Raw genomic sequence first — 15714 nt, 5'->3', positions numbered from 1 at the left:
TTGCAGGAGGTTTCTTTTTGACTAAAAGACTGCGGGCTCACTCGGTTAATGTGGCCTGCCTCTTCCGTTCAATAGTCTCAGCAGAATCGCGCCAGGCGTGATGAATGGCTTACAAGGAAACGCTGGTGCAACCTTGCACCAAACATATTGGTGCAACATAAATGTCACCTATAATTAATGGCTGGCTGAAAAGTTATCATGCTAAAATATCAAAATAAACCTCTCTGCCCAAGATTAAGACATCATCTCTCTTTCTTATCTTATACCATTTTTAAGCCAGTGATAAATTCCATGTTGGGGTGAGAACTATTCCTATGGTATTTCACAGCACCTAGGACTCATTTAGCGTTAAACAGATTCTGAGCAGCAGCAGTAGTAAAATATTTAACTGAATGGAAGAGGCTGATGGTAAATACAGAGGAGTTATTTAATTATTTGTAACATTTATATCCAGATTTTCCTCCAAGGAGCTCATAGTTCGCCTCTTCCTCTGTTTTAGCCTAACAACACAAGGTCAACACAAAGCAAAGGAAATTGATCGGTCCATAGGAAAACCCATTGGTTATGGTGAACCCAAAGTTATCATAAAATAATGTGCAAGCTCAACATCAAAGTAGAGTAAACAAAAGCCTACAAGGATTAAAGACGGCAACTAACCCAAAGACATCCAGTGAGCTTCGGGACTGATCTTCCTAGCTTTTGCTTGTCATTTAAGCAATACGTTATTCTGCCCTCTTACTGTTTGCTAAAACATGTCTCCTGTCATAGCATGCATAGCACATGAATGCACAAGCATGCGGGAAAACCTCCTGGGAATGCGCTCTTCATGCATCGCAACCCAGAGAAAAAGAGGTGCTTATAGTCTACGGAAAGTCTCAGGACCAAGTACCACCCCTCCTTGGCAGCAACAGCCTTTGAGATCTTGCAGTCTGCTCTCCCCAAAAGCTTTCTGTCCCAAAACACACAAAGCCACATTCTGGAGGGTCAGGATTGTGCATGCCATTCTCATCATACTACATGGAAGCAGAGCAACCTGAAAGAGCACAGGAGGAAGATCTGCATCTATCTTCAGGGATGCACAGTTAGGAGCTATTATGATCCTGCCTAAGACAATATGCTGTTTACATTACAGGGGCAAAATATCTGGCCGACAACTTGCGCTGCATATTTACCAGGACTTGACAGCTAATTGGGTTTATGAAGGAGGAGGAGGATTGGCAGTTTTCTCCTCGACGCACGGCAGGCAAGATTCCTCCAAGGAAGGTGCACTCCTGTTTCAGGAGTGGGAGCTCCTTAATAGAATCAGAGTTGGAAGAGACCCCAAGGGCCCTGATCCAGTCCAACCCCATTCTGCCATGCAGGAACTCACAGTCTAAGCATCCCACTGACAGATGGCCATCCAGCCTCTTTAATGACCTCCAAAGGAGGAGACTCCATGAGGAGGACATGATGTGGGGGAGACAGAATGGCAGATGGGAAACTGCAGCTGATAAATCTCATCTTGGGGTGGATCTGAATCTCTCTGATGAGTGGGCAAAGCGCAAGGCCAAGAAGAGTCAGGGAGTCCTAGCCACAGGAAGAAAAGAGACATGGGAGCACATAGGATGCCAAGCTCATAGAAGAAATGATACACAATAAGCATTGCTGCTCGTGAAGTACAACTGACCCTCCACATCTGCGGCTTGGACTTCTGTGGATTTGATTATCTGTACCCTTTCCAGCGTGCGGCGCCACATCTTCCGGTGTGGCCTTCAGCATATGCTGAAAGCTGTGTCTATTGCGTATATGATGCAGGCACAGTGTAATTTGTTACTTCCACACTCCAGGTGGCAGAAAGGACAATTGCCCTGTACCCTACTGGCTTCCACCCTTCCTGCTGTTTGCATGCATTCCCACAATATTTTGCCGCCATCACACAAAGAAATACAGTCCTAAAAAAAAGCTTTTGATGACCCCAGATCCTTTCTGGAGTCTGACTCTACAGGCAAAACAACTAAAACTCACTCCACTTGGCAATGCATTGCTGCAATTGCTGGATCCAGAGGAGCTTGCCCATTGTACAGAAAGTCTTTGCAATGGTAGAGCCCACAGTATCATGGAACATCATGAGAAACTGGGCAGCCACTTTGATGAAGTGGGCACACTGACCCTGTTTCCACAAATCTCAGCTGCTGCGCATGGCAGAAGAACGAAATCTAGTCTGGAATTACATAGAAGTGGCAACGGAGGTGGAGGACCATTCTTGTACAATGTTCTTAAGTGCTATTGGTAAACTCCGGGGACAGACAAATAACGTTCCTGGCTTTTTAATGATGTGGGAGCCTTACATTAATACCAAAGAGACAAGTGACTCTCAGGCTGGTGCTGAAAGAGACAAATGTTTTCTTCAGGGTGGACAATCACAGTTTTCCCATTTGGAAAGGTGCTTGGGAGGAACACGCAGCCTTGTAATAGTTGCTCCTGAAGAAGACATTTATCGAGACCTGTTGGCCGGGGCACTTGGACCCATAAATTCTCCTTCAGGCCTCTTTTAGTGCAGCTTCCTTTTGTAGTCTTGTTGCAGCAGCAGCTTTACAACCCTGCAAACCTAAGGCACACACACACAAACCAATACATAAAGGCACTATCGCTGATCTCTACTGTAACGTATTACCCATGTCCCCTCTTCATAAATTTTGCATTGATGCACCTAGAACTAAATTAATGCATTAAAAACCTTCAATAACGCCTTAACATGCCAGGTTGCTGTTTTGCTGGGGTCTTAGTGATGCTAAGCTTTTTAAACTTGCCTTCACTTTCTCTATCAAAGTCACAGTGTAAAAAAAGAGCCAGGCTAGAAAGCTGCCTGTATTTATTGTTATCTCCTGCTCCAGCAAGATCATTCCTAAGTGTCACCGCCATATTTATCCCAAGCCCACAGCAGCAAAGCAATTCGAGCCGTACTTATATTAGGCATATTTTTCACCGCAGAAGGATGCTGTTCACCTTTTTGAAGCCCCCCAACACTGGGCTGCTTCGGTGACGATAACACAGTTCTGCAGCCAAAGGACTGCCTTTGCACACAGTTCACGAAAAAGCACGGCCCTTTTATTTTATGGCAGGGTCAAAGGTGTCTCTTCTTCTTCTTAAAAAGAAGGGACCTTCCATTAAAAAAATGCTACACAGCTGGAAGTCTCCATCATCTCAGTTCTCTTGGAGGATGGTCTTGGCGGCTAAGACGGTCCTGTCTTTCTGCCCCGTACTTCAGCAAAACCAAAATGTTCTGTGGCACCTTAAAGACTAGCAAATTTATTGTGCCATAAGTTTTCATGGCTCACAGTCCACTATATCAAATGCATGAAATGTTTAGCAGAATTTTGGTTATAGACATGGGTTATGGCAGTGAAGGACTGCAGAGAGGAATTTCAAAAGGAAAGTAGAGTCGGCCTTCCATATCCTCAGATACTTCATCCATGGATTCAACCAACTATGCCTTGAAAATATTTATTTTAAATATATAACTTTCAAAAAGCAAACCTTGATTTTGCCATTTTATATAAGGGACACCATTTTAATCCGCCATTGTATTTAATGGGACATGAGCATCCATGGATTTTGTTACACATGGGAACCAACTCCAGCGGAAACCAAGGGCCTACTGTAAATGTAGAATACTATGATGGCCACCATTACTGTATTAAAACAGGCCACTCACACAACTATTCATCATTTTCCTCACAAGTTACTTTTTGCAGAAATTAGCTGGAACAGTTATGTTTTTGCCTGTAATGAGTATAGCTGTAACTACTTTTCAGTGCAACGGGGCCGGTTGTCTCCTTGTTACCGCAGTTATCAGTAACAATGACTTGTTAAGGATGAGTAACTTACTCCTTATTATTGGAAGGGTATCTGCTGATTCAGTCTAAGCAAAGGAGAAGGGGAAAGGCTGCCCTGTCATTTCTTTGTAATGTCTTTGGCGCTTTTCTCAGAATATCCGAAGTGCAATATCTGAATTGGCCACTTGGGGGAAACAGGGCATTTCCTTGTATTTTCCCATGGCAGGCAATGCTAATAATAATGACTTGTTAAGAACAAGTAACTCACCAAGTTATCATTTTGGGCAACGGTGACAGTAACAAATAATGGTCTGCTGGGTGATCAGAGTAATAAGTAAAGTAAATAGTTGCTCTTAAATGTATAATTTCACACTCTGATACACACAAACACACATCAGCTGCCTAGTTTACCAAGCATTATGATAAGAAACCTTGCTCTCAATTCAGTTCTCTGCTAATGAACTGGAGTCTCCTGTAACTCTCCAAGATCCTTCTGATTTTAAGTTGGCACCACTTTGGCATGAATGTGTGAATGCTGTCTAATGTCTTTTGGAGGTCCCCATATTGGAGCATCGTGTTAATAGCAACAAAAGTATTACTCTTATTTTGAAACTGACTGCTGCCACTCTCCAGTTTGTTCTGATAAAATAAATGAATGTTTAAATGACAGCCCTGTCAAGTGAGAAAGAAAATACCAACAAGACACCTTTTCTATGCAAACGCAGTTAAACAAAATGACGTCGCTGCCGCCCGCCTCCCCTTCTTCTCTGACAAGTAGCTCTTGCGCTGAAATGAAAACAGGCCAAACTTGGTCAATATTATGGATTACATATAAGAAAAAGGAACCTTGGACCTTGCTGGTATCAAGTAGCAGAAAGCAGCGGCTTCAATTAAAACTAGCCAATTATTCAGCCCTTTAAGACGCGGCAAATAAATGAATTGCTTTTAAATGGAAGTCCTTGGATGAAGAGCTCTTTGACCCACAATTCAATAGAACTAGCAGGAATCGTAATGAGGGAGGAATCTGCTGAAACAAACTATTTTTTTCTCCCATGGAAGGGTTGGGGGCATGAATGCTTTTGAATTAGTAGTCAACAGCCATTTGCAAAATCTTCTCTATTGCAATGGGAAGAGAAAGGCTAAAGCATAGTGCAGCATGGGTCACCTTAGCACTTGTTTACAAGTTAGTTTCCATTCATTTTACTCATAGCAAAGCCTTCTGGCGGCTCCGTTTCTTTGTTTCTGGTGGGCAGACTTTTGTCCCAAGCAAGGGGTTTTTATGGAAGCGTTGGGTGCCATTGAGCACACCTGATGCTCCCTTTGGGTTCAGGGCCTGTGTGCATCCCAGCCAGATCCATGAGACTCCTTCCAACAATGGAGCATCTCGAGAGCGTGCACCGAGACATCAGACTCTCTGAGAACGGAGGAAGAAATCCCGTTCTTTACATTTATTCCTCCTCAACCTGTCATAACTTTATCATCTTGGAAGAGGCGACAACAAAATGTTCCTCTCAAACTATACTGGGGAAAAAAAGTGAACCAGAAGCCCCGTAGAACAAGAAAACTTTGGACAATTATAGCAAAACCAATAGAGAAGTTGGAATTTTTGTTAAGAACCTACATGAAAGCGAAAACATTGTTCCTGCATGTTTACTATACAATTGTTCATTTGGATGTGCAGGCTTTGGATCTGCAAATCCCATCACCAACAGACCATTAAGCCCATTATTATTATTAAATGGTGGTCAGGTGGACGCAGACATGCCAAAGCATGCACAGGTTCATGTTCCCACCATTTGATAACATGGGGCACAATCATTCGCCCAATCAACGCATCTGGAGTCTCCAGATTTGTTAAATTCAAAGATATAGCCATGTTAAATGTCTGTAGAATCAGGATGTAGAGAGATCTTGTAGCACCTTTAAGGCTCACTGAAAGGAAGAAGTTGGCAGCAGGAGCTTTCATAGACTTCAGTCTATAGCTTTCATAGACTTTAGTCTACTGTCACAGATGCATTTATTTCTTACAGTGTATAAGAAGTACAAAACCACTGCCCTGACGTAGTGCTTGTCTGTGCGGACAGAGTGACAATCTGGACGAAAGTTTGTCTCTCCTTGGCAAGGGTTGCCTACATGCGCATGGATGTGTCAACTCTGAATATCGCATCGGAGCCCACAAGGGGCGCCAGTTCAAGGTAACTCTGAAGACCTGGACCTAAGACAAGAATTACACACACAGACGTGTGTTTGTGTGCACTCTCCATTAATAACGTTTTGGACTGCTGCCTTCCCTTATAAAACCAGCCTCAAAGAGGCCGCCTCTCTTGCTCTTTAACATTCCCTATTATTCAGGTTTCGTCTCCATCGCGCCGGGTGCCTCTACCCGGAGAGAAGCAATATGTCATCATTTTGTGGAGCTAACCGGCCTAACAGTCCTGTCCCTTTGAGTTAGGAAGGAGACAGCAACACTCCATCAAACCCTTGGCAAAAAGGCAGAGCAGAGGAGGGCTGGCAGAAGAGATGGGAAGCAGCCAAGTCTGGAGAGTCGGTGACTTTTGCTGGCTGGGATTTTTTAATTTTAAAGGAGAGGGTGTCTTGGCTGCAAAAGTTGTCCCCCTTTTTGAAAAGGAAAAGCGCATGCATCACCTGCTGCACTTTTCTCGTTTCATCATTTCATCACTTGTTTGGGAGGAATGTGTCCGAAAAGAGTCTCTTTTTCCGCTTGGGTCTCCTTTCTCCTTCCCTCCCCTACGTATCATGCTCCTTATTTGAAACAGATTTTTAACAGATAATCTTGCTCGTTTTATAACAATATCTCGCTTGCATTTTTTTATTCAAATAACTCTTTTAAAAAAGCAGCTTTTCTGAGCCGATTTGGAATAAACACACCAAGCTGGCCATCAATCAAAAGCAGGGGGGCAGAAGAAGAAGAACAAGAAGGGAAAAAATTTCCGCTGGCGGTTGTATAAACATCAGATCAACTCACTGATGTCTTCAAGGATTTCAGACTGAACCATAAAAAACTCCATTAACTTCTGACAAAGAATGCAAATTAATCGCAACATGGGGTGAGATGAAATTAAAGGCTCTTTTCTAATCAATGACAAGGCAGGATGAAATATTTACTCCTCGCTCTTTCCCCCATCTCCTCCTCCTCCTCCTCCTCCCTTTCGCATCGGAGGTTGAGGGTTGCCCTCCTAAAACAGGAGGGAAAGAGTGCGAATCTGACCACGCAAAGGTCTTTCCCAGTCCTGGAGAAACCGGCTTGCAAGTTGCAGAGATGTGCCACATGCACATACGCACATGTGCAAGCGCACTAATCATCCAAACCTCAGGTGCGCCCCATTTGTTATTCACACTCGCCTGTGCCAATGGAAGAAATGGTGGGTGGGTAAGGGAAGGAGGGAGAAGCCTGGCACAGACAGATGCACCAGGAACCCGAAATGACAGTTTTGCCCCTCCGGAAGTGCGATCGCTACAGAAAAATCTAGTACAGCCTCCAGGTGAAATGTCTGGTGCTCCATATGGAGCAGAGAAAATTAACAACAAGATGGAAATCTCGCAAGCAGCAGGGAGCTGGATATGGTTTTTTCCCTTTTTTCTTTTTGGGGAAAAATGAAATTTAAAGATGAAGAAGGAGAAGTAATAAATTAATGGGGTGTGAAAACATTCAAAGCTTTACAATACCAGGGGCACTATTTGCTCAGATTTTTTTATTTTGGTAAAGGAGTGGAGGGTTTCTTTGGGGTTTTTTTTAGCACCCTTCTCTTCCAAACTTCAATTCATTTTGATGTAATTTATTAATAAAGATTTCTAAGTGTATCAAAAAAAAAATTAAAATAAACTAAGGGAACAGGGGCTTATGTCAGAATCAAGAAGACTAGTTTAAATACATTTCACAGACTCCTCTCTTAGTCAAGAGGCAGAGTTGCTTTAATAAACTTCATTCAGTCCAAAACATGGAGGAGTTTGGGCAGAAGTAGAGACAATGCTGATAAAGGCAATCCTTGGCCTTTCTCTGCAATTTCACAACAGTAAAACATACCATTGCCTTCTTTTACTGCTTTGATTTAATCAAGACCATCCAAATGTAAGGAAGAACAAATTATATAGTTATCAATTCCTTCTGGTACCTCCGAAGAGTCATTGTTTGCAATCCAAAGTCTTTCTAACATTATAAGTATGGATGATTTTTTCTACATATAACCAAAAAATGTTGCAAAATCTACATGAAGATGATGTACATCTTCAATAATACATAGATATTCCTTGATTTGCTGGTAGAGTATGTTTTGTTTTCAAATTCTTTCATTTGCATTTCCACTTATTGCCATGGAACATGCCCCTAAATTACATGTTCCACTCCAGTTTTGATAACTTTTTGCACACGTATCAGGATATGGGAACATCCCTTTAAATTCTACTTGTTGAGAGAAAATACACTTCTGCGCCACTAAAGAATTCAGAAGTCTAAAGGACTGTACCTGGCATCTCCCTAGAGACTGTTTGCAAAGAGCAAACGACCGAAGATCGGCACAATTATAAGTTTATAAAAACATCAAGCAAACCAGGAATTTGCTGGATTGATCAAGCTGCGGAATTTGACTGCGCCAACACCTAGCAACAGCCGCGTCTGGTCTAATTATCACAATATTTAAACGTTTTCTCTGCAAATTGTCACATTTGCAAGTGAACCGCAAATGAAAACAAATGCAATTAAAAAAAATCACAATTCATAAAAAGCAAAATACTGAAAGCATTTCTTTAATTGGAAAAGGTGACTGTTACAGGCATTTCTATTCTGTCATCAAGAAAGAGGCATAAACTGTAGATAAGATTAAAGAATATTATGTAGGAAAACCTTCACTAGGATACTATTCTTGCTCAGTCCCTTCTGAAATCAATGGGAGCGGACCTACAAGTAGATGGTGTCACACCTCTAGATGAAGGGAAAGACCTAACATTTCCAGTTTAGGATGTCCAGCCTGCTTTAATCCTCAGATGAGTTCATACTAAAACCAACGTTCCTCAGTACATGCAATGCTCCGAATGGTTGGTAGCAGAAGAAAAGAGTCTTGAAAATATGTTGGGCAAAGAATCCTCCATTTTGTGGCCACTGCATCTCGGCTGAGACAGGTTTAGGAAAGCAATCACTTGCCAACGTTTCTGAAATTTAATGCGAAGGACCGAGGGACTGATCTAACAAAGAAATTTTCTGTCCATTTTGTGTCTGACTCGAGATGCCAAAGGATCAATGGTTCAAGAAGAGAGGCAAGGAAAGGACACATTTTCTTGGCTGAGGGAAAGCTTCCCAGCTTTGGAAGAAGATTATTTCGGTCCAGTCGCCTGAGACAGCCATTCGGCTCGACCAGGAGTTATTGCTTGGGCTGCAGGAAACACTACTAAAAGTCACTTGTTTCACTACTACATTTTTGAAAAGCTGGTAAGTTATAACTGGATCATGAGTAACTGTCATGAGTAACGGCCATGAGTAACACCCCAACCAATCCTTACAAATGAGGCAGAGGGTCCCACTAGCTCATACTAATACCAGAGGCAAAGCTCTGGATCAGAAAGCAATAGGGAGACCTAGCCATGTACGATTAAAAGTGCAAAAAGGTATAGCTGTTTCAATGACACAAGTGCAGTCCTTCATGTGTTATAAAACCTGTGACACATTTGCCTTATGGTTGCCACAAGTCAGAAACAAGTTGAAGGCACAAAACAACAACAGTCCTGAATTCCCTCCTGGGAAGTGCCTGGTTTGAATATGTCTTCATCTTTGATCCACTCTACCTGCTGTTGAGTCTGTACTTGCTGCTATTAAACTGTGTGTTCATTGACTTTGTAGACAGACCCAATCACATCAGCGTAAGCCCAAACTGGATAGCTATCTAGACTATGAGATGGGCACAGTGGCCTGCTCTTATCCTGCCTTCTTAATCTGTTCCCAGTAACTCCTGTGCCATGGACTGGGTTTGCGTCTACAGCAATGGTTCTCAACCTTCCTAATGCTGTGACCATTTAATACAGTTTTCCATGTATTGGTGACCCCCAACCATTAAACTGTGTTGTCTCAGTTCCTAAGCCCATCGGAAACATGTGTTTTCCAATGGTCTTAAGTGACCCCCATGAAAGGGTCATTTGACCCCAAAGGGGTCATGACCCACAGGTTGAGAACCGCTGGTCTTCAGGATCATACCCAGTGCAGACACACAGGTATGAGAACATGGGTTTTCCGCTCCACCCCATGCATCTGAGGAAGTGGGTTCAAGTCAAAATGACCTGAATAGACTAGAAAGCTGGGCCAAAACTAACAAAATGAAATTCAACACGGAGAAATGTAAGGTACTGCACTTAGGGCACAAATATGAAATGCACAGATATACAATGGGGGACACCTGGCTGAACGAGAAGCTTATCCGTGTGAAAGGGATCTAGGAGTCCAAGTCGACCACAAGTTGAACATGAGTCAACAGTGTGATGTGGCAGCTAAAAAGGCCAATGCAATTTTAGGCTGCATCAATAAAAATATAGTGTCTAGATCAAGGGAAGTAATAGTGCCACTGTATTCTGCTTTGGTCAGGCCCCACCTGGAATATTGTGTCCAGCTCTGGGCACCACAATTTAAAAAGGATGTGGAGAAACTGGAGCCATGTGTCCAAAGGAGGGCAACTAGAATGGTGAAGGGTCTGGGAACCATGAAGCCCTATGAGGAAAGACTTAGGGAGTTGAGAATGTTTAGCCTGGAAAAAAGAAGGTTAAGAGGTGATATGATATAGCGAATTTATATGATAGCCCTGTTTAAATATTTGAAAGGATGTCATATTGAGGAGGGAGCAAGCTTTTTTTCTGCTGCTCCAAAGACTAGAACATGGAACAATGGATGCAAGCTGCAGGAAAAGAGATTCAACATTAGGAGGAACTTCCTGAGAGTAGGGCTGTTCGACAGTGGGACAAACTCCCTCTGAGTGTGGTGGAGTCTCTGTCTTTGGAGGTCTTTAAGCAGAGGCTGGATGGCCATCTGTTGGGTATGCTTTGATTGGGATTTCCTGCATGGCAGAATGGGGTTGGACTGGATGGCCCTTGCAGTCTCTTCCAACTCTACGATTCAATGATTCCATCTATGAAAGCTTATGCTACCAACTTTAGTCTTTCATTTAATCTCAAAGGTGCTGCACGATCCCTTGGCACAGTGTTTCTTCGCAACTATTCAATGTTAAACCGCCACCTGTTTAGTGTATGTATGCCATTCCTGTTTGCCAACTCCACCAAACATTTCACATTATAAAATAAATAAGTAAATAAAACTTTATTTTTACTCCGCCTCTCTGCTAGAAGACAACCGAGATGGATTACAAGAAAAAGTCCATCCAATGCAAGCACCAACCAGTGATTCGCCAAATCTATGAAAGTGTTGGAAGAAGCTGCTTTCCAAAAGCAGCGCTCGTACCTACGGAGGAAACCAAATCCCTTGCTATTATTCAATAACCACGGTGGGTGAGGCGTCTGCATAATCTAACCATGCATAAATTAAATCTGTGTTATTTGCATGATAATAGCAACTTAATAGATGCTTAAAGAGCACAGACCAACACTAGCTTTAAATCAGACATGCCTCCAGGCACTTTGGCCCCGTAACAACCAAGACATGAGGAAAAGTGGGTACAATCCACTGGGGAATGGCTCTCTGGCTCACGTCTGGCCCCACTGAAATTGCTAGGCGTTGTGCAAGGGCTCCGCGGTGGCGCTTGTTGTTCACAGCTCCCATTCATTTCAGCACATCGGCCGTGCTCCCGGTGTGGCTGAATCCCATGTTCATACAGCAAGAGACCCAAAGAAAATAAAGGAAGAGAGAAAATGCACCCCACATAACTCACTTTGCACCCTCATCTCACATAACTCTTCTTAGAAGAAGGAGCAAGACTTGTTTGTTTTTGTCTCCCTGGGAAGAATAACAGCAGCCCCTTCACCTTGCCCTTGAACTCCAGCCATCCATTTTTGTCAGAAGAAATATGCGCAAAGAAATAGAGCCACAAGGAGACAGCTGAATGGTTGCACTCGCTTCTGGAGAGTGCTTTATTCCCCCACACCGCTTTATTTATTTTTTGAGTTTACTCAAGAAAGGTATATATATTGCAGCGAAAGGAGTTCTATGCATCTACAACACAATCGCCGTAGTGGCTTCCAGGAAAGTCTAGGAACGTCTTCCCACTGAGTTCATGTGTTTTGGGGTTTAAGCTTAATAATTTAGTGGATAAGGCAGAGAGATCTTGATTTGGAGAAGCAAATAAATTGACTTTGGAGGTATGCTTTTTAAATGACACACGCATCTTAAGAGTCCAAAAGCTGCGCTCCAGTCTCTAGGACTGGAGCATGGCTTTGGCGCGGCTTCTGGCCTCTTAGGATGCATGCATCATTTCAACAGCATATCTCCAAAGTGATCCGAAGCAGCTTTATTTTGGCCTGTCTGGTCCCTAACTCTTTAGGCAATTGCAGAACCACTAGTTCCTTCTAATGCTCCATCAAAATCTACTCTCCTTAACTTAAAACCTGGAGGTATTTTAAGAGAGCAATCCTGTCACCCTTCTGGCTCCTCTTCTCCAAGATGAACATGTCCATCTCCTTCTAACTTCTCTCATATGTTTTCTTCTCCAAACCTCTTTATCATCTTCATTGCTCTCCTTTGAACCTGGTCCATTCTGCCTACATCCTTCTTAAAATGAGGCTCCCAGAACTGAACACAGTACTCCAGATGTGGCCTGGTTAACACAGAATATAGTGGGACTATTACTTCCCTTGACCTGGAAACTATGCTTCTATTAATGCAGACTGAAACAGAACTCACCTTCTTTGCCCCAGTATCACACTGATGGCTCATGTTCAATTTATAATCAACAATAATCCCAAGGACCTTTTTGCATTTAGTACTGCAGAATCACGTATTCCCCATGCTATAATGTGCATTTGGTTTTTGTGGCCTAAATGTAGATTTTTGCATTTGTCTCTACTGTGTTTCATTTTATTAATTTCTGCCCTATTTTCTAGTCTGTCTAGGTCCTTGTGAATTTTGTTCCTGTCTTCCAATTTCTGCAAATTTCATAAGGATTCCCTCCACCCTGCTATCTAAGTCATTGATCCAGGACTTCATACATCCAATGCTCTCAGATAAATCTTGCATTTAAAAACAGGACCGCATCCACGGCAGTTTTGGACAACTCTGGAGATAATACATTTCCATTTAACAGAGCAGTTTCCTCTGAACCTGGTTACAAGGCTCACAGTTGCTCTTTGCAACGTCATAGATAGCAATGAACGCCACAGTGGCATGCGCTGATAATGAAGAATCTTACCTGAGGATACGGGAACCTCCCGAGAGCAAGCTGCGAAAGGAAATAATATTTGTCTAGTTAGAGAGATTTGCATTTTGGGTTGGGCAAAGGAAAGGGGGGAGGTTGAGAACGGAGGAAGAGGTTTTCCTTTGGGGGGGATAGCTAGCAAAAAACCCACTATGATATTGAGGACAAAAATGTACAGAAAGGAGGAGAAACTGAAGCAAGGCAAAAATAACTTCTAAACAGGAGGAACAGCAATATTTAGAACAGAAAGGAACCCACAAGTAAAAAGACTGTGACACTTTTGCCAATCCATCCATCTTGCCCGCTCCTGCCATCCCACAAATACACTGTCAGGAAATATAAATTGGGAGATATTTTATTGAGATATTAGTATGGGAATTGTCAAACCACTATTTGTTTAAATATGTATCTGGATGAAGACCAAAAACCCATGCAATGTAGGTTGTCACAGATTGTGCAATCCATGTGTCAGGAAGCCAGAGAGTGTGCATTGTTGTGTGTGGAAGCCATAACTGGGTACTTTATTTATTTGTTCATTTCTAAATGAATGTGTAAGACTAATGGTCCCCCCGCAAACTGAGCACTTCAAGGGATTTTTGGACTTCAGCTCCCAGAATCCCAGACAATGGTCAACAATGGCTGAGGCTTCTGGGAGCTGAAGTCCAAAATCTCTTAAAGAGCACAGTTTGGGGAGCACTGTCTAAGGCTATAGCATGGTACCCAACGTTAACTAACTCAGAAAAACCGCCTGTCTTTGGTTGTCCATCCATCATCGCTGGAAGGGATCTGAAGCATCGCTGTATCCGTACACATTCAAGAAAAGGACAAGAAAGATTTTCTAGAACATGGCCACATAGTCTGAAAAAGCCACAAAAAAACATGGATGCCAGCCATGAAAGCCTTCAACTTCACATAAGAAAGATTCCCTTCCTATTTCTCTGACTCTGAGCACTGGAACTGAAAGACATGGCCCTGTAAATCTGGAAAAGCACTATGTAAATGGATCTTGCAGCACCTTTGAGACTCAATGAAAGAAAAGTTGGTAGTGTGAACTCTCCTAGACTAGAACCTACTTCCCAGATTAACATCCTAGTAATTTTTATACTATTTCCATCAAGCATCCACTACTGTCTCTGCCTTGCTTTAACAATGGTTTAATATTTACTTGTATTTTATTGTGGATGGGTGGGTTTGGGAGGGTTGGGATGTAATGATGATAATTGTTTTATTGTGTTTGAAGGGTGTTTTATTATTGCCTCAATCTGCTTGGGGAGGTGGGATACAAATTATTATTATTATTATTATTATTATTATTATTATTGCTTCCTTAGATGCAGGAAATGGAGGGTCCAAGGGAAGTAGGCTCAAGTCCACCAAAGCTCATGCTACCAATTTCTTTCTTCCATTTAGTCTCAAAGGTGCACAGGACTCCTTTGCACCTGGAGTACTAAAAGTTACTTAAATGGAATAAAGGATAATGAAGCCAACAGAATCAACAGACAGGAGCTCCAAGGGTATTAGGAGTACTAAAAGTACCCTTTCAGCAACTTTAGCATCCAAAACTTGTCTCTCCAAGCTCTACACAAACATTTCAAATTCAAAGGTAGTTCACTGGGAAAGAGGGTGGTTTCTATCCGTACCTTGCAAGATTATTTAAAATAAGGAAACAGAACAGGCTGCAATCTGACCTGGTCTTCGGGGGAACATGGTGAGAAAGAATTAATAATAATAATAATAATAATAATAATAATAATAATGCATTATTATTATTATTATCATTATTATTGGTATTTTGTGGGTTTTTCGGGCTATGTGGCCATGTTCTATAAGAGTTTATTCCTAACTCTTATAGAACATGGCCACATAGCCTGAAAAACCCACAAAAAACTATGGATGCCGGCCATGAAAACCTTCGACTTCACATTATTGGTTTTATTTATACCCCGCTTTTCTCCCAAACGGGATTCAATAAACTAAATCCTTATTAAAAAAACAATATTTGGATATTGCTGAAAGTATAAACCAAATGCAGGCAGATGATGGGCAATTCCTGGACACAAATATCAGCCAAACAAAAAGAGGGGAAAAGATCAATGGAATTACTAAACATTATGCAAATTAAACAAGTTTATGGAAATTAAGCATATTTGTGCCAACATGACTAGTTCTGAAAGCTGAATTGGCGTCAATGATAGAGAGGTTGTTATTTTCTTCCATACAGAATATGCACAAACATAACCATTTTTCAAAATCTGAAAAATCTGTTGGGATTTGCTTTGCAGACAAAGAGGAAGCCCAAGAAAGTGGGTCCAAAACCCCACTTTGTTCTGTTGGGTGATGCTGAGCCCTCCCTCCTTTCCAGGATTGTCAAGGTATTATAAATTAAGAAAACTCACAAAAGAGTCTGTAATCTTCCCCCCGAAAATCGCCTGCAGATATGTCACTGTACTCAATGTGTTTCAGATTTAATGAAGCTTTAATGTCCTTTTTAATTTTGCCTGTTTCGGTATCACCGGGGGTCGAGCGAGGCAATCAACACT

At 42.1% G+C, this 15714-nt stretch overlaps 1 protein-coding gene across 3 annotated transcripts in view; it reads right to left on the bottom strand.

Annotated features, from left to right (window-relative positions):
- The window catches only part of LOC149307497 (dual specificity mitogen-activated protein kinase kinase 5), a 127096-nt gene that overhangs the window by 34276 nt on the left and 77106 nt on the right, over positions 1-15714 (bottom strand). For all 3 annotated transcript variants that reach the window (XM_089539298.1, XM_089539297.1, XM_089539296.1), the window contains exon 17: positions 13169-13198. In XM_089539298.1, coding sequence (XP_089395424.1) covers positions 13169-13198 — 30 coding nt within the window. The remainder of the gene's footprint in view (positions 1-13168; positions 13199-15714) is intronic.

Source organism: Sceloporus occidentalis, unplaced genomic scaffold, assembly GCF_023333645.1.
Source record: "Sceloporus occidentalis isolate IW3139 unplaced genomic scaffold, rSceOcc1.0.p SCAF_9, whole genome shotgun sequence".
Lineage (NCBI taxonomy): Eukaryota > Metazoa > Chordata > Lepidosauria > Squamata > Phrynosomatidae > Sceloporus > Sceloporus occidentalis.
The sequence above is the reverse complement of the archived record's forward strand: the minus strand, read 5'-3'. Positions and strand labels throughout refer to the sequence as shown.